At 33.8% G+C, this 22,541-nt stretch overlaps 2 protein-coding genes and 2 pseudogenes across 2 annotated transcripts; 3 read left to right on the forward strand and 1 right to left on the reverse strand.

Annotated features, from left to right (window-relative positions):
- The first annotated feature begins 6,013 nt into the window (after window positions 1–6,013).
- LOC18094461 (uncharacterized) lies at window positions 6,014–7,456 on the forward strand (annotated as a pseudogene).
- Window positions 7,457–10,279: 2,823 nt separating this feature from the next.
- On the forward strand, window positions 10,280–13,540 carry LOC18094460 (uncharacterized; annotated as a pseudogene).
- A 1,608-nt stretch (window positions 13,541–15,148) lies between these two features.
- LOC7477827 (mavicyanin) lies at window positions 15,149–16,291 on the forward strand. The gene is made up of 2 exons (XM_002297917.4): window positions 15,149–15,685; window positions 15,770–16,291. Exons 1-2 carry the CDS (start codon window positions 15,493–15,495, stop codon window positions 16,150–16,152), a joined length of 576 nt encoding a protein of 191 aa, XP_002297953.2. The 5' UTR covers window positions 15,149–15,492; the 3' UTR covers window positions 16,153–16,291.
- A 606-nt stretch (window positions 16,292–16,897) lies between these two features.
- On the reverse strand, window positions 16,898–20,903 carry LOC7477828 (N6-adenosine-methyltransferase MT-A70-like). Its single transcript, XM_002299399.4, has 7 exons — window positions 19,562–20,903; window positions 19,125–19,223; window positions 18,618–18,701; window positions 18,163–18,518; window positions 17,801–18,017; window positions 17,527–17,606; window positions 16,898–17,446 (listed from the first exon to the last, which is right to left on the reverse strand). Exons 1-7 carry the CDS (start codon window positions 20,708–20,710, stop codon window positions 17,167–17,169), a joined length of 2,265 nt encoding a protein of 754 aa, XP_002299435.3. The 5' UTR covers window positions 20,711–20,903; the 3' UTR covers window positions 16,898–17,166.
- Between the last annotated feature and the right edge of the window lie 1,638 nt (window positions 20,904–22,541).

Here is a 22,541-nt window from a genome sequence, read left to right on the forward strand (position 1 = left end):
AAAACCACACTAAATGATGAAAACAGTATCAAAAATAAAACAAAGATATAAAAAAAAAGCGTAAAAAATTCTCAACCCCACTATTTGATTAATACTTAATCAATCTATCAAACTTACAACTTAGATTAGGAACTCCACTTCGTTGATTTAATTTTTTTTATTTTATTATATGATAAGAAATATAAAATATAATTTACTAAAAGATAAAATTGAATAAAAATTTCACTAAAAAATAGCTTAGAAAAAAAAAACTTCAACCACACATAGGTCGAAAGGAGTCTCACGCGCCTGGCATGTGGTGGATGAACTCTTAGATTGAATTTAATAACTATAATTAAAAAATGTAATTAAATCAACTAAAATCTTATCTTAGATTGAATTTAATAACTATAATTAAAAAATGTAATTAAATCAACTAAAATCTTAACATGCATGATAATACAAAATAAAACAAATCATTATAAGACGAGTGTGGATATAAGGTACCTACTTCATCAAGATATTTGGATGAAGAAGGAAGATATTATCGTTGAAGATTAAACTATTTGTTTTTAAGAGTACAATACTTGTCACTTAATGTAAATAATCTTCCTGTAGATAATCTCTTAAAATTCCAACAAATTAAATTTTTAATTATGCATTTTCTTTGAAAATCTATAAACCAAAAGAATAATTATACTCGTTATCTTTCTACAAAGCATTAGAATCTAAGCCGTAGAACATAGGAGAAAGGAAAAAAAACGAAGCAAAACTAGAGGCAAAAAAAAAATTGGTAAATAGTAAAGAAAAAAGAAAAAGAGCTATTGAAAGGTCTGCAAAACATCTCTTATTCATTCTCTTTTTATATTAATTTTTGAAACCAAAATTAATACAAAATTACCAAAATTAATCTTTGTTGTTTTACTTTAATTACCTACCATAAAAAAATATTTAGGAAGAAGAAGGCTTTTGCCCAAACTGCTTATTCATGGATTGATAAAAAAAAATTTATTTATAGAGCGAAGAAAAATTAATTTGAACTCAAATTTTTATTTATTTTAAAACAAGTATAACATGATTAAATACAAACCTTAAAAATACATATCAAAAGTAGCTTTAAATTTGCATTCAAATTATTTTTTTTTATCAATTTTACCATTAAATTATTAAAAATTCTCATTTATTTTTAATTTTAAGACTTTTTATTCATATTCTCATCCAGATTATACTTTTTTTTATAAAAAAATATTATTATATAAGAACTTGTCATTTTTTTATTAAATGTTCTAGTACAAATTTTTAATTAAGAAATTAAAATAGTTTGAAGATAAAATTGATGTTAGAAATAATTTGGATACAAAATTCATATTATAATAATAATTTAATGGTATATTTGAGATTTACCCTTAAATTAAGTCCATTTTTATGGTGGGGTCAAATGTAAACTTGATTGAAAATAAGTTAATACTCCTTAATTATCATTATGAAAAACGATAATAAAAATATAATTTTATTTTTAAAATTAGGAAGAAAATATTTTCCTATTTTGCATGGATAGAACAAAAATTATTATATATTTTTATATTTAAATTTTATTTATTTATTTTGATAGGCAAGGTTTCATGATATAATTTATATTACTTTCTAACATATCTCTTTGAGTGAAAGCTCTTTAAACTTGAAACTCGAGACTTACATTACCTTGTGTTTAATTTCTATAAAATAGTATGAGGATGGTGAGATTTAAATTTAAAATCACTTGGTTAACAAGATCATATATTGTCAAAGAACTATCATACTCAAAAAATAAAATTATAAAATATAATTTATATTATTTTTTAACATATAAAAAATATTATTGCCTTGTAAAAATAAGAGTAAAATGATTATGTAGCTTGTTTTCAGTTTGATCATAGTAATATCAGGAACAAATTTTAATCAAAATTGATTTTTTCTTTAGGATAGTTTGTTGATGAAAGATGTTGGTATTGGCATTTGGCAAATTTGAGTTTTGTTTGGTAGTTGAAGACAATCACGGGGATATGTGGAGCTGTGATTTTTATATTTAGTCACGGGAAGGTTTTCTTTATCTGTACATCATTTTGAATTCTTTTTAATTTCTTTGACACCTGGCAATAATGTGATTTTTGTGTAAATTTGGAAACATGCTGTACTAATGCGATGTAATGTCAGTCGGTACATTGTTTTTTAATAGATTATTATTTTTATATTTTGAGAAGATTTGTGTTAGTATTCTTTGATGATATGTTAATATATACTTCTACTCTAGAACTATATATATATATATAAAATGTTGGTAACACTGAAAGAGAATCAATTATTTGAAAAATAATTCAAATGTGTTTTTTTGTTTACGAGCAGAAGTTGAGTGCCTTGAGTATATAATTTTAATTTTTAACTGAAAGAGTGGTAACTAACAAGAAAGATATAAGTTGTTAAAAAATGGTTAATTTCACATTCAATCAAGGAATTCAAAGGATTCTTAAATTTAACAGGATAAGTTCATTAGGGGATTTGGAATTATCAACAAGTCCTTCAATGATCTATTAAAAAATAAAACTTCTAGTTAGAATGAGAGGGCTAGGAAGCTTTTGGCAAGTTGAAAGAATTTTTATGTACAATACCAGTATTAGTTTTGCTAAATTTCAACAACGTCTTTATGTTGAAACTGATGCTTCTATAAATGGATTAGAGGCAATCCTAAGCCAAGCCAAGAAGGGAGGCCATCTAGGATTATTAATTTATAAGAAAGAATATACAGTTATATTGATGAAAGTTAGAAGATAGAGGCGAAGCATGATATTAAAATTCATCAAGAGAGTTTAAAGCATCTTTTAGAACAAAAGATTCATACTCCATTACAAAGAAAAGGCTTAACTAGACTGATGGGATTCAGATATCAAACTGTTTGATGCTGTAGACACTGTAAAGATTGAGACTTTGGGGGCTCGGAGGGGGGGAGTTTGAGAATTTGAAGGCGTGGTTTTGTAAGTATTTCGAACTCAATTTCTTTTTTGTTTCCTAGAAATTATAGATACTAAAGTAATTGAAACTTTGGGGTGTAAAGTTGGGAGAGTTGATAATTTAAAGGTTTGGTTTTGTTAGTTGTTTTGGAGGATTTAGATTTTTGCTTTTTTTCTTCTTCTTTTCTTCATTTGAATTTTGCTAGTCTTGCCAGCAAAAAAAAATTTTCTTCATTGCTAATTTTGCTAGTCTTCGTCAGTCATAGTAGTGAGAATGGATGTTAATAAAAGGAAACTACTGTGATGAAGTTAGAATCTTCTGTGATAATGAGGGTTTTTAGATGTGAGTTTTTACTTTATTGGAAGAGTTAGTTTTTCTGAACACTCTTCAATAGCCAAATCTTGTTTTGCTGTTGTTCTTTTACCTTTTCCTTCATAAACATTCTAAGCTGTGGGAATAAAGGGTTCTGATATGTAGTTCATGCTATCCATATCCTTGTAGTTGCTGACCATTTTTATTTACAGAGTGTTCGCTTTCATGCCAAGTCTTGGTTACCAGCTCGGTCAATTGTAATGGAGTGTCTTGCAGCTGGATTTGATGTTGATCCTAGTGGTGAATTATGTTCTTGAAAACTTCTTGCCCTGTAAGTTAATATGTGCACATGTTCCTGCACTTCCATTGACTTCTGTTATTCCTAGAGTAACTTTTGGCTTTATGTGCTTCACTGCTGTGTATATGATACTGGTGACACTGTATCCTTGAGTGTTAAGATGGGATTGGTAATACTTCGGTAATTGTTTGAAACCTGCATAATCAATCCCCAAACCTCAAAAAAATGAAAGGAGAAGGGGAAGAGAGAAGTAGCTTGCATGTATGCAATAGAATAATTGGCTGCTATCTGTAGCGTTTAATTTAGGTGAACAGAATATAGAGTGGTGGGTGCTCAGAGTACCGGAGATGTTTCCGGTTGGAACTTGGAAGTGGTGGAATTCTTACAACCAGGATTCATTTTGCCGAAAGACTTCAATCAAAAGCAACACGAATGTATATGAAGAGAAAAGGCAAATTTAAAGATGGCTTAGCATACAGATCAGTTCTGTCAAAGCCATGGGTAATCTAACCATAATTAAACAAGATAGCAGCGGCTACTACAAACCTAAGAATATTTCACTACAAAATCTATCACATTCATTCAATAAGATAGCGGCACAATGGACACGATGAATTATTTCTGAACCACGTAAGAATGCAATGGAAATGGTAGAGGTGCGAACATGGCAGCTGCAGTGCCTCTTGTTCATCATCCAATATTTCAAAACAGATGGGGCACTGCTCCCTTGGACCGCTGTCCAGTTTGAGTCTCTTTAATACCTGCAAAGATGAATAAGAAACACCGTTTTCGCTCCCCTTCCCCATGATTTCATCAACATAATTTGGTATGCTGAACTCGAATGTTCCTGGATGAAACTCTTCCCACAAATCAATAATGACTTCCACAGCGACCGGCACTATCTTACGATCATGAGCACGAGCATCGTCAGCCATTGACCGCGTCTTGGAGAAGAAATTGTCAAAGATACTTTGGTCCACAGATTCTTTGACATCAAAGAAGGCAAGCATGCCCCTAAAGAACTTCGCTGCACCATCACGTGAAATAAACTCTTCCATCGGATGATAGAAAGTGTTATACAGACTCCCGACTTCTACTGGTTCAAAACAGAGGCAAAAGTTTGCTATTTCGCCAGCAGGGTATTGGATTAATCCTTCAGAATGGTATACGTTAACAAATCGACCAACAGAGAATTTGATAAAGAAAGCTTTTGGCCATGGTGGTGTTTGTTTGGCTGGCAAGATACTCTCATCTTCACGAAGACACAACTTCACGAATGGTAGAAGAGACATCGTTCTGGATTGGAAATTTTTTTACTAAAACTTCTCTGTTTTTAGCTAATGTTCAATCTCAAGAAAGATAACAGCATTCAACTTCTTTTCTGATGTACTAATATCAACCCACACAAATCCCTACTAGCTTTATAACCTTGCAATAGACAGTCCATATTTTGTTCGGATTTATTTCCTTTATTCCTAAGGTTTTACTACTTTGCAGCAATTCAAATTTTTTTTTTTTAAAAAAAAAAAAGACTTTCCTATACCTTCACGGATTACAACCGAACCTGTATTTTTTTACGAAACCAAGTATTAAATCAACGATTGACCAAATATCAAAGAGTCCATGGCTTGAAATAGGAGTAGAATTCTGTGCAGATATTAACCACAATTAAACCCCCTTTTTTTTTTTCGTTTGAGAATAACTCCACGCATCAAACTCAAAGTCTGTATTTTTTCTAGATCACAAAACTCAAAATCCAAAATTACTCCAAGTTTTTTTTAAAAATAGAAATAAAACCAAAAGGCTACTGGCTACTGCCTTGGAAAAACCGTTCCAGAGGGATCTCCAAAAAGAATGGACTGCGTCCCAGGGGGAGGTTGCTGCCAGAAAAGAGCTCAGCTTTCCTAAAAAACCTGCACTAGCATTACCTTCTCTTAATTAGGACATGCTGGAGTTTGCATTCCCATTCATGATTTAGAAGCAACTGAATGTCTGCAATAATAGAAGACCATGGGCATAATATTGTAGTAGGAGGATGTACTTGAAAAGAAAATTCAATGATAGAGGTTTGAAAAACTTAAAAACCCAAAAAGTACATAACACTATTTAGAGCGTGTTTGGCAGTGTGGTTACGGCTGCTTTTCAAATAACTTTTCGTACCAAAATACATGTCAATGATGTTTTTTCATTTTTTAAAAATCATTTTTGACATCAGCACATCAAAACGATCCAAAACATACAAACTATAATAAATTTTAATTAAAAAAAATTAAAAATTTTTAAGAACACAGCCGACCTTAGTATTTAGTGAGATAATAAACAATAAAATCACCACTTCTTCGAGGTTTTTTTCTTTTAGATTTCAGGCTTAAGTGCTCTTAACTGTAATTTATCATACCTCATGGCAAGATCTAAATTGAATTCGAAACTTTAAAGCATGCAAGGAATTATTATTTATTTATTTTTAGATAATTAATTAAAGACTCTTGTTATAAAATATAAATAGCAGCAGAGTTCTATTTACATCCAAATAATTCAAATTAGCTCTAATTAATTAACCCTAATCAATTGAAAAAATCATCTAATCTTTTCTCTCTCCTCCCCTGATTCCACTAACCAACAAACCCTCCAATCTTCAAAGTTCGAACCATTTTAATTTCCATAGACCCAAAGTGCCCACCGCCATGCCCGCCCTCAGCACTACTGGCTCAGCCACCACAACTGCCACCTCCTCCCTCGCATTAGTAAATCATGAAAAACCCACATCAAAACTCCTAAGTTCCCTCTCAAACTCAGTCAAATTCCCTCTCAATTTCAAAACCCTAAAAAACCCTAAAGTCTCGATCGAAGCCAAATCCGCCACTTCGTCTTCCAATCTCTCCACCACCAATGCCGTCTCTGCCTTCTCCGCCCCAAGTTCTCTAAAATCTCGCCTCCGAAACAGCGAAACTCTCTACGGAATCTTCCTCCTCAGCTTCTCCCCAACCATGGCCGAGATCGCTGGCCTATCCGGTTATGACTTCGCCGTCGTGGATATGGAACACGGTCCGGGTGGCATCACTGACGCTCTCCACTGCCTCCGTGCTCTCGCCGCGACTCAAACCCAGCGATCCTCCGGTTGCCGGAGAGTTCTCCGACGTGGGCCAAAAAAGCCCTCGATCTGGGCCCGCAAGGGATTATGTTTCCGATGATCGAAAGCCCGAAAATGGCTCGGAAAGCGGTGTCAATTGCAGATTTCCACCAGAGGGTATACGCGGATCAGCTCATACGGTGGTGAGGGCATCCGGTTATGGAATTGATGAAGGGTATTTGAGTAACTACGTGGACGAGTTATTGATTATGTGCCAGGTAGAGAGTGAGGAAGGTGTAAAAAAGGCTGAGGAAATCTCAGCCGTAGATGGGGTTGATTGTGTGCAAATGGGACCGTTGGATTTGAGTGCTAGCATGGGGTACTTGTGGGACCCCGGGCATAAGAAGGTTAGGGAGATGATGAGGGAGGCTGAGAAGGGAGTCTTGGAAGGCGGGGCCTACTTGTGTGGTTTTGCAATGCCACATGATGGACCCATTAATCTCAAGACACGTGGATATATATGGTGTCTGGAACTGTTGATCTGGGGCTGTTTAGAAATGCTGCTGTTGATGATGTGCGGAAGTTTAAAATGAGTTTGATTCAAGGATCTGATGATGAGGTGGGGGGTAGTAAAGATGGTGATGAGAAGTACTAGAGTGAATGAGAATAGTGTTTTTTTTATTTCTTTCTTTTTTTTATTGGAAAATAATAATTGATGCTTTTAGTTCTTACGAAAAATTTGTTGGTTTTGGAGGTTTAAAGATAACCAAAACTATTGATAAAAACGAAGTTTTATTAAGAAAAATGCTGGATTATATTTTTAAAATATTGAAATAAAATGAATTGAATTTGATTTTTTAATTCATCAATTAGATAATTTTAAAAAAAAATTATGATTTTTAAATTTTAATTAATTTAATATTAAATGATTAAATTAAAAAAAAATCAATTGCAAAAAAATATAAATAAAATTATTTAAGTAAACTTGTTTAATTCATGACTTGAATTGAGATAATTTTATAGGAAAGAAATTAAAAAATTTATCTGAATCAACTTAAATTTACCATAAAATTTGTGATACAAATTAAAAAAATAAATTAAAATAAATTATGTTAATATAAACTAATTGTTAAAATATAAAATTAAAAAAAGTAATAAAAAAATAGAAAAAATAAAATCTAAGTAAATCGAGTTATTTCGTGACTCAAGTTATAAGACTTGATTAACTATATAAAAAATAAATTAAAATAAATTATAAAATTTAATTTTTAATATATAAATTGTTAAATGTTAAAACATAAAAAAAAAATATAGATATAGAGAAAAAAAATAGTATTATAATAAATAGTATTTTAGAAACTAAAGTATGGTAAAAATACCATTTATTTTAGTTTTTACTAACTATATAATTAACGTTTAGCTGAGTATCAAAAAGTTTTTAATAAAAAATTATATATATAAATTTTTTAAATGTAAAAATAATTTTTTTTATGTATATGTGTATAATCAAGTAAATTAAAAATTATGTATTTTAATAAATATAAAAAAAATTATAAATAATAACTAAAAGTAAAATTAAAAAAATCAAGAAAGGTATAATAAAAAAATTTATATATTGTATGAAAAAAGCCCAATTTAATCCGTAAGCCAATACAAATAACATTTCCAAATTAAAAAACTACATCTATAATCATTATAATGTAGTATGGGCAATTCATTGTCGTAATGCGGGTTTGCTGTCCATGATCATGCTCAAATTACTAACCCCAAATTAGCTACGGGCATGTTGTTTAATTTTCTAAATTAAAATCCTAGCATCAATATTCATGATAATTTTATTTTTTTTAAGAAAAAAACCATATAAGCACGCTCTTAAAATTGTATAAGAAAAGAATTAATTTTTTTTTTTTATCAACGCCATACCAAAATAATAATGAAAAACTACTAATTAACACTCTAACATTTCAAACACTTCTCAATTTGCCTGTTCATCAAATTTTCCATTTATTTTTCTTAAAAATACACATAAAAAATATTAATAAGTAAATTTTAAGACTCAATTGATAAAAATATATATTTTGACATGAAACTGGGAATTGGGCACAAAATTAAGGTTTTCCAAAAACTTTCTTAACTAACTTTATTAGTGTTTGTGATTAAAGTTAGATTGTATTTTTTTAGTTTTAAATTATTATTTTTTATATCATTTTAAGAGCGTGTTTGGTACTGCGGTAGCTGTTGTGGTTGTGGTTTGAAAAAAATTGTTTTATAAAAAGTACTTTTAGTTGAGGTTGGTTTGAAAAAATAGGTGTTTGGTTAAAACTGTGATTGAAATTGAGGTTGAACAAAAAGTAGTTTAATGTGTTTGGTTAATAATGCTTTTGAAATCAAAGTTATAAAATAATTTTAAAAAATATATATTCATATTGATGGTTTTTAATTTAAATATTGTAGATTTAACTATTGTCATTACATCAAGAAATAAATAATATTTTATATAAAATATTTTTTATTGTTTCATTAAACTATCCACAATTCCATCACGTATGAAATATATCCGATAAGGACTACGGTTTTCATAAATTTCTTAAGAGCGCAACAACATCAGGTAAAATATAATCAGGAACAAAATTGAGATTGCGATCAAATTCTATAAATGCAGCGCTATCAAGCGATCTCCGTCTGATTTATGTAGTCATTGAATAATGTTTAACACTAGTTTTTCGAATAAAACACAATTAAAAATAAAAAATATTTTTTTTATTTTGTTGGGTCGGAGCCGGTTCAATGCATTTTTAGCTTTGATAAACCTAGCCGACCTGAGTTTTATATCTAATTGGATGAAAATTAATTTAATTAAAATTAATCAATTAAACAGATTAATTTATGAATTAATTAAAATTAGAATAAAACTTAATTTAATTTTTAAAAAATTAAATCAAAACTTTATATTTTAAATTAATTTGAGTTAATTCATCAAACTTGTAACTTTAATGTTGAATTATAACTATAATAACAAGTTATGTAACTTTTGCATTAATTTTTTTTTAATAAAAAATCATGTTTACATGGCATTATAAATAAAATCATGTTTATATTAAATATTACTGTTTATGCTAAATATGACACAGATGATAAAAATTTGTTATTAATTTATGATGTAGAATTATTTCTATTTTTTTGGATATAATTATTTTATAAAATAATTATATAAGTAATAAATACAAATAAATCTTACTCATAATAATTATAAAAAAATATCAAGTATTTCGAACTTCCACGTGCTGGTTCAAGCCCTCAGCAACAAAAGCATTGTATTGCGTTAATTTTTAAATATTAACAGTGGAGCATCTCCACTGTTCATCTATTTTCCCATCACAAGAAGCAGCTCTTTGCTGCTTCTTGTAACCTGCGGCTGTGCCATAGATGGTGGGATTCATCATTAAAAAATTATGATAGGAGCATAACCAAACGATAAAAATTGTGGTTCCTGGTGAACCTTACCCGCAACCACAATACCAAATAGCCACTGAGATATTGATACTTTAAAAATAAAAAAAATATATTATTTTAATATATTTTTAAATAAAAACTTTTACTTTAAAAATCAACTCGTGCTGCATATCACTACTACAGTGATTATTTATCAATCAAACTCTCAACCGGGTTCAGATCCTCCGATTCCAATCCAGAACCATTTGCAAAATTCCCGGGAAATCATGAGCCCATTAAATTTCCGTCTCCGCCTCTTTTCTCCAGTCTGCATGTATATTTTCTTACCTTCTCTAATCAATGCTTAAAACGCTCGATTTCAAAGCTTGATAGCGACTTCTCTTTCAAAACCTTCTCTCTCACTGTTTAGATCCTTAAAGTAGCAACAAGAATGGAGATTTTTTACTTTATGGTTTTTGGAGGCCTAGCTGCAATGGTAGCAGCATTGGAATTTAGCAAAACAAGCAGAGATCGAATCAATACATCATCTACTTTCAGTTCTTTTAAGAATAATTACCTTGTTGTTTATTCACTCATGATGGGTACGTTTTAGACTTGTTTATTTCTGCATGCTTTTCTTTACATTCTTTCTCAATGCGGTTTTATTGTCGTGTTTTGAGATGGGTTTGGTTTAGAATGGAGTCCAATGAAGTGTTTTTTTATCTGTGTTAATATTGCTTTGTACTATTGTCTTGTCTCATATCACATGGGCTTTGATTATTTTTTTTCGGTTTGAATTTGATGGCATTTTGGTTGTGTTGTGTAGTGAAATGGGTTTGATTTAGAATGGAGGTTAATGTAATATTTTTAGTGGGTTAATTTTGTTTTTGTAGTACTATGTTGTCTAGAGCTTTTACTTGTAACTAATTTAACTGTAGACATCTGATCTTGGAAGCGAATGTGGGAACTATTTGTTTCTCGTTTGTGTTTGATAATCATTATGTTATGTTTTGTGGAACTGATTGAATTGATTTGTGGAAACAGCTGGGGATTGGCTGCAAGGTCCTTATGTGTATTACCCATACAGTCAGTATGGTTTTAGAAAGGGAGAAATCGGGCAGCTTTTTATTGCTGGTTTTGGATTTTCAATGTTGTTTGGGACAATTGTTGGATCGTTAGCGGACAACAGTAAGATGGCATTCTGATTAATTTCAATGCTTGGTTGTTAATTGCTGATCACATTATGGATATGTGATTGGTTTTGTGTGCTGAACTCAGGGGTCGAAAGAGAGCATGTATTACTTACTGCATAACTTACATACTGAGTTGTGCCACCAAGCATTCTCCTGACTACAAAATCTTAGTGGTGGGACGTGTATTGGGAGGCATTGTTACTTCTTTGCTTTTTTCAGCCTTTGAGTCTTGGCTTGGTGCGGAACACTTCAAGGTGGGTGATGAGTTGCAATGCTGCACATTCATTTTTATTTGATTTTATTAACTGTATTATTAACTGTATTCAAGTTCAAACCATTCCATGTTCGGTGCATTTGAGGTTGGATGTTACTACTCGGTCTTCCCAGGACTTTAGTCATCCTAGACTGCACCTCTCAGAACATAGTTTCAACTGAACATTCTCATCTTAGGAATTGGGACATTTTGAAGTTTACTTTGACATGTTAAGCAGATTTTTGCTTATAATATTTGATCTTACCTACCACTCTCATCATATCTCTTTGTCTCTTGCTATCAAATTTTGGAATGGGTCTTTTGCATGCTCATTCTAATGTGAAAAACAAACTCAGCTTTTTTTATTGTGTTGTGGAGCTGATAATCTCTTTTGTATGCTCTTAAATTTGATTTATTTGCTGGTAAATATGGACTGATTTATCTTCAATGCTTTCAATCCCATGTTAAAACTTACCCCATGAAGGTTCCGGTGTCATACAAGTGAACCAATGATCCACTTCTATCCCTCTGCCTTTTTTTCATGCTTTGAACATTTCTTTTGGTATTAATACATCTTGTGGAATACAGATGAGAAAATTGCATTGCTGGGTGCCATACAGTCACTGTTTGAGGGTTCAATGCACACCTTTGTGTTCCTGTGGACTCCTGCTCTGAGCCCAAATGGTGAAGATATTCCTCATGGTTTCATCTTTGCAACTTTCATGATGGCATCTATCTTTGGAAGTTCCATTGCCTCTCGACTGATGGCTCGCTCATCTCTTAAAGTTGAAAGCTACATGCAGATTGTATTTGTAATATCTGCTGCTGCCCTTTTCCTTCCTGTCATAACAAGCGTATGTAGTCAACTCTTATGCTCTTCTCTCTCTATCATGCAAAAAAAGCAGGTAGTGGACAAATTTTAACTGTGGTTCTGGAACTGTTCTTGTTAGTGCCTTCAGAGAAAGGTGGAGGCATCTCTTTTTCTGGTTGTATCCAGCTTATTGGCTTCTGCACATTTGAGGCCTGTGTAGGTATTTTCTGGCCATCTATCATGAAGATGAGGTCCCAATATATTCCTGAGGAGGCTAGAAGCACCATCATGAATTTCTTCTGCATTCCTCTCAACATATTTGTATGCATTGTGCTGTACAATGTGAGTGTCTTGCTTATATACCATCTTTACCTTGTATTCACATGAATTTTTTTTATCCGGGGTATTCTACAAGTAGAATGAAATATTCATAGTGCAATTGTATGAACCTTCTATATGCGGGCACCTTTTCTGATAATTGTTCCTCCCTCTGATCTGTATATGCCTTTCCCTTTGAAGGTCAATGTGTTCCCCATCATCGTCATGTTTGGCATGTGCTCCATTTTCCTCTTTGTAGCATCTCTTTCGCAGAAGCGGCTCGAGGTCATTGCAGGGAGCCAAAAATCAAGTAAGTTTTTAGTTAATCTCACTTGAAAATATCGCATGTGGACAATAAAGCAGTACATTGTTAGCATTCTTATTTTAATTTCAAATTCCTGTTTACAGTGATCTTTTCTGGTCCCCTTTCAGTTTTTCATTGTTTACATGTCTATGAATACTCTTGAGTTAAGGATATTTTGTTTCAATGTAGGATCACAAGAGTGGACAGCAATGAAGGAGATGGACACTGAGGCAGAGCCCTTAAATATCTTATTGAATTTACAGGAACAAACCTCTGGAATTTTTTAAATTTTGTGAGCAGCCACCTTTTCTCCCTTATATGCAATGGTGGAGCAGCAACTTGGTTGGCTGTTTTCAATCTAATCAATAAAGGAGGATCATTAATTATGTCCTACATGCAGTTGACAGTAAAGGTTTTCTGGGGTTGAGAACGCAGTTGACAGTGAAGTGAAAGAAACGTTTCTAGGTACATAGGGTGAGAAACTTACTGCCTTGAGTTCTTTGTTATCTACTATTATTGTGAACTGGTGTTGAACCACTGCTGCTATATCTTCTTTTTAGATATAAATGCTGGAAATTTTTTGGAGTTCCAATGATTTATATATATATATAGGTTTTTAGGTATCTGTTACCAGCAATTCAATTTACAGTCCTATTATTTGCAACGATTTTTAAGGGCAATCAGTTAATATATTTACTTTGGCAATTTCCTTGTGTATTTCCTAGCCACAGTTTTTAACCATTGCAAGTAAGAATTTGTTTTTCTGTCCATTCCACTCTATTTTACCACATGGTGGAAGGATTGAATTTGTGGTTCAACTCGTCTCTTTTACAGCCATATCGAAATAAATTCTTTATTGCGCTGCTTTTGTGGTGATTAAATTTTGCAAGGACTGACCTCTAGTTTCAGTTTTGATTGAAAAATTATGTTAAAGGTCAATACATAATGGAATGTGATGTGGTGTCTACCAATCGGTGGCAGCGACAATGAGTTTAAGTCACAATTTTACTAGCAAGTTTTTTGTCGACCTATTTTAGTTACAGAAAATAAAATAAAAGGACTGAGACTGAGGTAATGGTTACTCCAAATCATGGAAGAAAAAACCCCACCTCACAAGTGTGCCGTGGTTTGTTGGCTGTTCTGTTGTTAAGCTCATATCTAGTTTCATTAAGGCATATACCAGGTTGTTTAAGGTAAGGTGTGTGGTATAGCCAAATCAGCAGTGACTGTAACTCGGCTGCGCTGGAGCAATTTTCAGTTTCTGATTCACTTGGCTGCAAGAACATGATTACATTAAGTCCCCTAATACTCAACCTACAAGGGTTAGTACAAGTGATTCAAATAGGCTCTACACGCAGGAAGGTTCCAGTCCCATCATTGCATAGCTCGTGAATTTCTAGCCTTAGTGATCCTCTAATCTTTGTGGATCACTGGTAGGCATGAGGCTTTTTTCATGAAATATATAGAGTGGGTTCTTGTGGATCCAGGAACTGACATGACTTTGACGCAGCTAGTCCCAACTCCTAAGATATGGTCTCTGGAATTTGTGGAGGAAAAAAGCAGCAGCAAAAGTCCCTCCAATACTCAGTTGCTATAACATCATTTTGTATGGATCAACTCCTTCGTTAAATGTGAAGTGTAACATGACATCCTTTGGAGAATTCTGTAAAACGAAAGGGTGAGTACCCTTTACTAGGAAACATTATATGCACAGTCCTGGCTTGAAAGACTGAAACCAAATTGACTGCCAAATCAAACGTTCTGGTTTCAAATGTGACATAATGACTAAACAGTGCGATCTTCAACAAGTTGCTAGCAGCACTTTAAAATTAGCTATGTAGTGAATTCTTCTGATCGAACAAGCATTCAGATTCGGAAATCCAGGAAAGTTGCTCGTCTCTTGACCATGTGAGAGGAGACAAGTTTGACAGTTCGATCTCCTGACCTCTCCACATGGTGACATGATAACAAATTTGAATCAATCCAATATTGGGCATTCATCAAAACATCCCATCTTCTTGATGGCTTATTCCATGTTCCAGGCTTCCAGCCTTGCAAATGCTAATTTGAGTCAAATGCAAATGCTAATTTGAGTCAAATGATTATCCAACTGGCCCATGTGCAATTGTTAGCCCTATAATTGATTTCTATCCAACACTAACCCTCTACAACATGAAATTTTCCTCCCTATCCTCGCTGTTTTGGAGCCCCTCGATGACATATTTCACTGATAAATCATGACTGCAACAGGAATCCAAGCCTTCCCTCACAGATCTCCCACTAGAAAAAGAATGTGTGATCTCCACCGCTACACAATATTTAAACTTCTACCGTTGAAAAGAATAGAACAAGTTGCTATTACCAAGAATTGTATATATAACTAGGAAAGAAGGGCATTGAGGTGAAATCACCATCAGACTTGTTCTTTTCTGCACCTCCAATCTATCTACAGACACATAGACCAATAGGATTTAACCCCTCTACTCTCCGCTGTCCTTGCTCACTTCTAAATTTGAGAAAGGTTGAGAGCAGTTAAGATGGTCAATCTTAGAAGTCCTAGATTCCTAGTCCTATATGCATTTCAGTTTCTTGTGCTGGTGCAAATCCAAGTCTCCTGTTACCAGTACAAGGTTGGAGATTTAGATGCTTGGGGTATCCCTACTTCAGCAAATCCGCAAGTGTACACCTACTGGTCCAAATACCATACCTTGAAGATTGGGGATTCTCTCTGTAAGTCCCTCTTGTCTGTTCTGTTTTTACGATCTTCCTGCAAATATCTCTTGGCAATCTCTCATGTTTAGCTTCTTGTTTCAGTGTTCTTGTATCCACCAAGTCAAGATTCTGTGATTCAAGTCACACGAGAAAACTACAACTCCTGCAACCTGACAGATCCCATCTTGTACATGAACAATGGCAACTCTTTATTTAACATCACTGCATATGGGGACTTCTACTTCACGAGCGGAGTTCAAGGGCATTGTCAAAAGAAGCAGAAGCTACACATATCTGTGCCTGGCAATGGTTCAGCATCAGCATACTCTCCCTCTTATGGTCCTAGTGCATTGCCTGACTCCGCACCCTCTTACCCTACCGTGTTTGGCAGTATCCCATTACCACCTTCTTCTTCACCATTAAACAGATTTTCAATCTTGTTATCATTCATTATAGGAGCAGGTATTTGGGCAATAATCATGTGAAGGAAATTATTACAAGAACCCAGATGAGGATTTAGTAATTGGTTTATTATTATTTTTTCACTTTGGCAATTATTTATTTACTTCACTGGCTTAAAAGCTCCTTCATATCAGTTCATATATAAAAATTTGGTTTTTGTAACTCTTCCAGTCATTCAGGAGAATAATATGGTGGTAATTTTTCATAACTATATATAAAGCATAATGTTGCAGCTGCTTCTGGTATAGCTGTATACAGCTGTATTTTGTATTCAAAGTTCAAACTTTTACTTTACAAAGAGAATCTATAAGATTGTATAAAAAGGAACTTCACTGCTTCCTGATTTGCTCTTCTATGAAAACATGATACTAAAAAAACAAATTCATGTGAAAAGGTCGAGGTTAAAACAGATGAGGTCCAAAACACCACCACAGCCCGCTATTATTGGCCGTAACATGCTCTCACTTTTGTATTAATTTATAATTGACACTTGCCAACTAGCCATCAACCTTGTGCTGAGTGCCGACAGCCCCTTGTGCTCTTCTCTGTCTCTCGGAATGCTGAATGAGACCTTTCTTAAATTTTCATGTAATGTGGGTCATGCTACAGTATCTAGAAGTTACAGAATCGGGGCAGCATATAAAAAGGGATACTTAAGATGTGACTTCCATACTCTGTTCAAATTGATTCAGAAAATGCATTTTGCGAAGTTTCAGAGAAGAGAACAACAGTGCCTACTAGCTAGCTACAAAGGTTAGAGGCACAAAGTTTTTCCATAAGAAACTAATTTACTGCCATTGCATAAATCATTAACTGTTAGGACTTTTACTTGGTCGGCTGCATAATTGCAATACAGGTAGCCTGATCTCTAGACCACTATGACATATTGGCCCAGGATATGATCCCTCTCTAGCCCAATGACCTTAGGAATAACAATCATAAACTAGGCAGAACAATCACATACATCTCACTAACTACTAACAATTTTGAGCACTGTGGAATCCTATTTGGTTAACATGATGGAATGTGAAGGTTATTCAGCCAGCCATAACAGCATCTAATGCCATCGGCTTTTCTTCAGAAGTATAGACTGTTTCTGGAGCTGCACGGTCTGCAAACTGTGTGGCCATAGACTTGGATTCTGTCACTGAAAAAGGACTTCTCATTTGAGAAGCAGTGGAGTCTATTTCCATTGCGGAAGCCCGGGGAGGAGATGAGGGCTGCACCACAACGTCTGGGTAGGCAGCCTTAAATCTTGCTCGCAGACCCTCATCAACCAATCGCACTCCTTCCAACTGATTGCCAAGGGACATCCAGCTGATGGTATAAAAAATAACAGTTAGATTTAAGTATGTTAAAAATATATGAAGCATAATTATGATCCATGAAAACCATACCCTGCTTGAGTGTTGTGCATGCGAGCAAACAGCTCCAGCTTCCTTGTCCTGGGACTTATCCTCTCCAGCAGAGGGTACATCTGCAAAAAGCTTATTCATATAAGCTGATATGAAAACTGATAGCGAGGACTTGAATTATTTCAAAAGCACCATGGAATCATAGTAATGGTAACGTAACAATGGTAATTAAGAACTAATTTATGAAAGAGAAAAATGAGTCGAGGTGATTGCGAATGGCTTGACTACTGAGAACTTTGGACATGTTTTTACAGACCTCGTCTGGCTTACGACTTGTCTCTCGAACCTCAGCAACTATGACGTCAGTGTCAATGTTCCTGTTTACTTCTGGATTTCCCTTTATTCCAACAAGGCAATGTTCCTTACTGTGGTTAAGCCAATGCCCTGTTCTACCTGTTCTAATTATTCGCTGAAGTTGATTGGTCTTTACCCAAATAATCTCTTCAACACGCTTGTACCCCCAAAGTTCTAAACTGCAAGAAACACATGATACTCGTATAAATTGAAACCGGCATTCACATGTACCATGATTTTACAGACAACAAGGCAGAATTATTAACCATGAACAAAATATAATTAATCCAGTGATAATTAACATATGTCCAAAGATACACCTACCATTCACGTCCAAGCTCCATAGCACGTCCAGTAACCCAAAGAAAAATTAGACCATCAGTTTGCAACACAGGGACATTGAGGTTGCGCATTTCATCATCAGCCATTGTTCCATAAGGCAGTTCCATATGAATGTCCCATGGTGGATCAGCCATGATAACTCCAAATTGACCTAAAATCTCCATTTTGAAATTACGAATATCACAATTAATCCATTGCGGTTCGCCAAGTTCTACTTCTGAACAATATTCAGCACGCTGGGGCTTTAAAGCTTTGGGGGGAGGAAGTGCTGCAGCACCCATTGCCATAGGAGACACATCCGGTGTTGGGTCAAGCTCATAATGGACATACTTGCAAGTCTATCACAGAAAAAAAACTATATTAAGTAAATGATCTCTCAAAATGTTACTGATAACATTCCCAGTTTAAGTTATTGTAATGGAAGAGAAAACAATTACCTTCATGTGGCGGCAAGTGTCAAGAAAAGAACAGTCCCCTTGACTCACGTCAGTATGAGGAGCAATAATTCGACGAAAATGAACCTGTAAACAGGTAAGGCACCCAAAAGGCATAATACATGATTATCATGAATGTCAAACCAAGCTAGGTGAAACAAGGAAGCACAGAAAGTTTGCAATTACCTAGGGCAAAACCATTAACTTGCATGCCATATAACCAAAAAAGGAGAGAAAATGTAAAGATACATTAGCACAGTTATTGCTTAAAAGCGAACTTGTGTTAGATGCTCAAACAATCTTTGTTCTTCAACTGATTCCGTCTTTCCTACACATGTTGGTCTTGTAGTCACTCTATCTGCTTTCAATATCTAATTTCTTTGGTATTACTTATGTGGAATCACTTATTTGGCATATTTGTCGAATAACAGAGATTACACCCCAACCTGATCATATAAATGCTGTTGCATGCTAAGTTGGAAATAATAATAGTACGATGTATTTACTGACCTTCTCACATGCAATAAAGGAACCACATTGACGTCTACAGTCCTCTTTTGTTAGAGCCGAACAATACTCCTTTAGCTGAGAACCACCTTTGGTTTTGAACTGAAACAAACAAATGAATAATGTCATCAACTAATACAATCAGTAGCAGATGCGAAGGGGGTTGGACAACCAAAGCTAAGCAGTGGAAACCTATTAAATAGAAATCTTCTTTTGAAATGAATTTGCAGTTCAAAAACCCCATAAATGGCAAACAGATCTCACCTATGCAATAGTAACTAAATAAGAGTTGCAACACTTGAACACTTTTAACATTGACACTTTTATCATTCAGCCTATGGGAAATTACTGTATAAGTTCTTATTCTATAGGATCGGATGGCTTAACTAAATTTGCAAAACACAAACTGTAAGCAAAGTCTAGAACTAAATGCCAAGTACCTTAGCAGCCACGGCAGTTTCTCTCGCAGTAGGTCGATGAATGAGGTCCAAAAGCTCCTCACCAGTCTTTGATTTCTGCATTTCCCTAAATGACTTCTTATTCAGCAAAGCCTCCAAATCCTTCATTTCATCCTCTTCACTCCTTTGCTTTTGCTGCTGCGATTGCATTGGCAAAGGCATAGGCGGCCTCTGCATCATCCCTCGCGGCCCCATCATCATCCCTCGAGGTCCCATCATCCCTCCCCTAGGCCACATATCCCCACCGCCACCCATCCACATGTCCCCCATCAATGGCCTTTGCATCACAACCGGCCCTCCAATCCCATAAACCCCATTACCATTCACATCAACCCCGCCATTGCTATTAACATTATTACCAATCCCACTACTCTGATTCTGATTAAAATCACTAGAACCTGACAATTCTAAATTCTGTGTATATTGTGCACTTTCAGGCAATTCTTTAACTAACCGGTTTCTATCAATATTTAATACCATAACTCTAGACTTGCCGCTTACCACAAACTCCTCAAGCTCAATCCCACGATTCTCTTCCGCCATTGACCTCAAAGCCATTTCCACCGCCAGAATCGCCCCAGACTCACCTCCAACCTCCCTAATCGCCGCCTTCTCGGCCTCGGTCGCATTCTGATCATTCTCCAACTTCCTCAAAACAGTTGACGAATCAATTGGATTAAAAGGCACCCTTTGAAGCAAACATTCAGCCACCATTACTCTCACAACAGCCAATGGACTCCCACTCTCAGCCCCATCACCGTCAAAGTTTCCATCTTTTCTCTCAAGTTTCGAACTTTCACCCAAAATTTCAGGTCTTGAGTCAATATTAGCTCGTGGGTCATTGGGATTCCTTGAATTTGATCCAATTTCAAGGTGGGCTCTTGATGTTGAAGCTGGTAGTGGTGGTGTTGGGGTGAAGGGTTTGTTATTGAAAGAAGAGACAATTTGTAAGGACAGGTCAAGAGAGGATACAATGTTGGGGACTAAATCTTGAAGAGAAGCTAATAAGTCAAGTTGGGTTTTATGTTGGGTTTCTATTCTTGATTCTAGTCCGGAACGTAGGTTTTTTATTGTTGCTACTGTTTTGTCTTCACCATTGTTGTTTTGGTTCTTGTTTGGATGAATCTCCATTGATTTTTGGTGGATAAAGTATTGTGTGGTTTTGAAGATCAGTTGATTCTTGTAAGTGATTTTGAGGGTTTAAAAGAAACAGATGGGTGTCGCGGCTACCAGTACCAGAACCTGGAGATTTGAGGCTTTTGTTTTTTAGGTTTTATAGGTGAAGAAGACGAAATCGGAAAGAAAGCTTGACAAAACACCCGACTTCGGTGGTTAGGCCCAATTTCTCTTATGTGGGCATTATCTTTCCATGGCCCAAGGGTAAAGTCTGTCCCCAAACTATCATGGAATTATCAATTGGACACTGAAACAAAGAGTTTTCCCAATCAGGGGCCCCGTACATTGAACATTCTCAACTTAATCCCAGCCTTAAAACACTTTATTTTAAAATAATAATAAAATAAATAAAAAGGACCCATTAAAAATATAGGGTTTAATTGATAGCATACATATATGATGGACTCAATTGGGAAATGTTTTTTATTGGGTACCTAACTGAAATGTAAGTGAGAGTTGGGGGACAAATTAAATGTCCTTTCCTTATTAAATTCTAGCCGACGTTAGTTTACTTTGTTTTTTCAGGTCAAACTTCTCCTTGGAAAACCAGGTCTAAAGACCTAATTATTATTAATTTAAACAAAGGAGCTAATTATCCCTAATTTTATTTCATGATTGGACCATGACATGCTGACACTAGGATAGACAAATATGGTAGATAAATCAGATTTAACCCCATTTGCTATTGCTATCCAAATAGCTTAAAATTAATTTTTTAATATTTTTTAATTATTTTGATGTGTTGATATTAAAAATAATTTTTAAAAATAAAAAAAAAATATTATTTTGATATATTTTTTAATGAAAAGTATTTTAAAAAATAACTATTATCACATTAACCTCTTTAAATAATCTGATCCCACAATATCACATTATAAACGTACCTACACATCTACTTCTTTAAAATTATTCAGATACCTATAGCAATTAAATATTTTTTTAAAAAAAACTAATTTCTATGACAAGTTTTAATGTGGCTTCTTTCACCATTCATTGTTGATTCAATAATGATTTATTTTTTATTTTTTAGCCATTCAGTTTTTTTTATATATAATCTTATCCTTTCATGCGTTGTTTTTAATGTTTTGTGAGTTCATTTTTTATTTCTTTATATATTATTGAGAAATAATAGTTTTGATAAGGTATCAAAACTTGACTAGAGATCAATTTAATTAGATATAATTTTAATTTATAGTATAAAGATACAATTTAAAGAATAAGGATGAAACTAAGAAACAAAAAAAAACCAACGTGGTCTATCTTAAATTCACGTAAAAATATAATCCAGTCAATGTATTCATTGTTGACTTTTTTGGTCTCTTTAGCTTTAGCATTTTTAGTTTTGTTCTAAAAATTTTTTGTTTATATTTTAGTTTTTGGGTTTGAGAATAAAGAGAGAAAATTATCAAAAATAAAAAAGGAAAGAAAACATGATTGGTTGATAATATTCAACAAATGGATGATGCTTTGTCTATTTTTTTTAGTTCTCAATTTGTTTGTTTACCGTGAAGTGTAAATTTTAATCATATATATATATATATATATATATATATATATATATATATATATATATATATACCTCGCACCGTCGAGCCGGGAAGTAGTTGCATGGATGTATTTTTTGTTAGGTAAATGATTTATTTGGAAGAACTAAAATTTTGTGTAATATATTTTTGTGTTTAATGATTATAATGTTTAACTTATTTTGTGAATGATGTAGTTTAAGGAAGTTGTTTTTATAAAGTTAGTTTATAGTTTTGTTGTATATTTATTTAAACATATTTAT

Source organism: Populus trichocarpa, chromosome 1 (genome assembly GCF_000002775.5).
Source record: "Populus trichocarpa isolate Nisqually-1 chromosome 1, P.trichocarpa_v4.1, whole genome shotgun sequence".
Classification (NCBI taxonomy): domain Eukaryota; kingdom Viridiplantae; phylum Streptophyta; class Magnoliopsida; order Malpighiales; family Salicaceae; genus Populus; species Populus trichocarpa.

Excerpts from the sequence above, each read along its gene's own strand:
- LOC7477827 (XM_002297917.4), top strand. The coding sequence starts at position 15,493 with ATGGTCAATCTTAGAAGTCCTAGATTCCTAGTCCTATATGCATTTCAG. Across the intron at positions 15,686-15,769 it reads GAAGATTGGGGATTCTCTCT|TGTTCTTGTATCCACCAAGT; the intron begins GTAAGTCCCTCT and ends TTCTTGTTTCAG.
- LOC7477828 (XM_002299399.4), bottom strand. The coding sequence starts at position 20,710 with ATGGAGATTCATCCAAACAAGAACCAAAACAACAATGGTGAAGACAAA. Across the intron at positions 18,519-18,617 it reads ACACTTGCCGCCACATGAAG|ACTTGCAAGTATGTCCATTA; the intron begins GTAATTGTTTTC and ends TTTCTGTGATAG. Across the intron at positions 18,018-18,162 it reads ATGGAGCTTGGACGTGAATG|TTTAGAACTTTGGGGGTACA; the intron begins GTAGGTGTATCT and ends TGTTTCTTGCAG.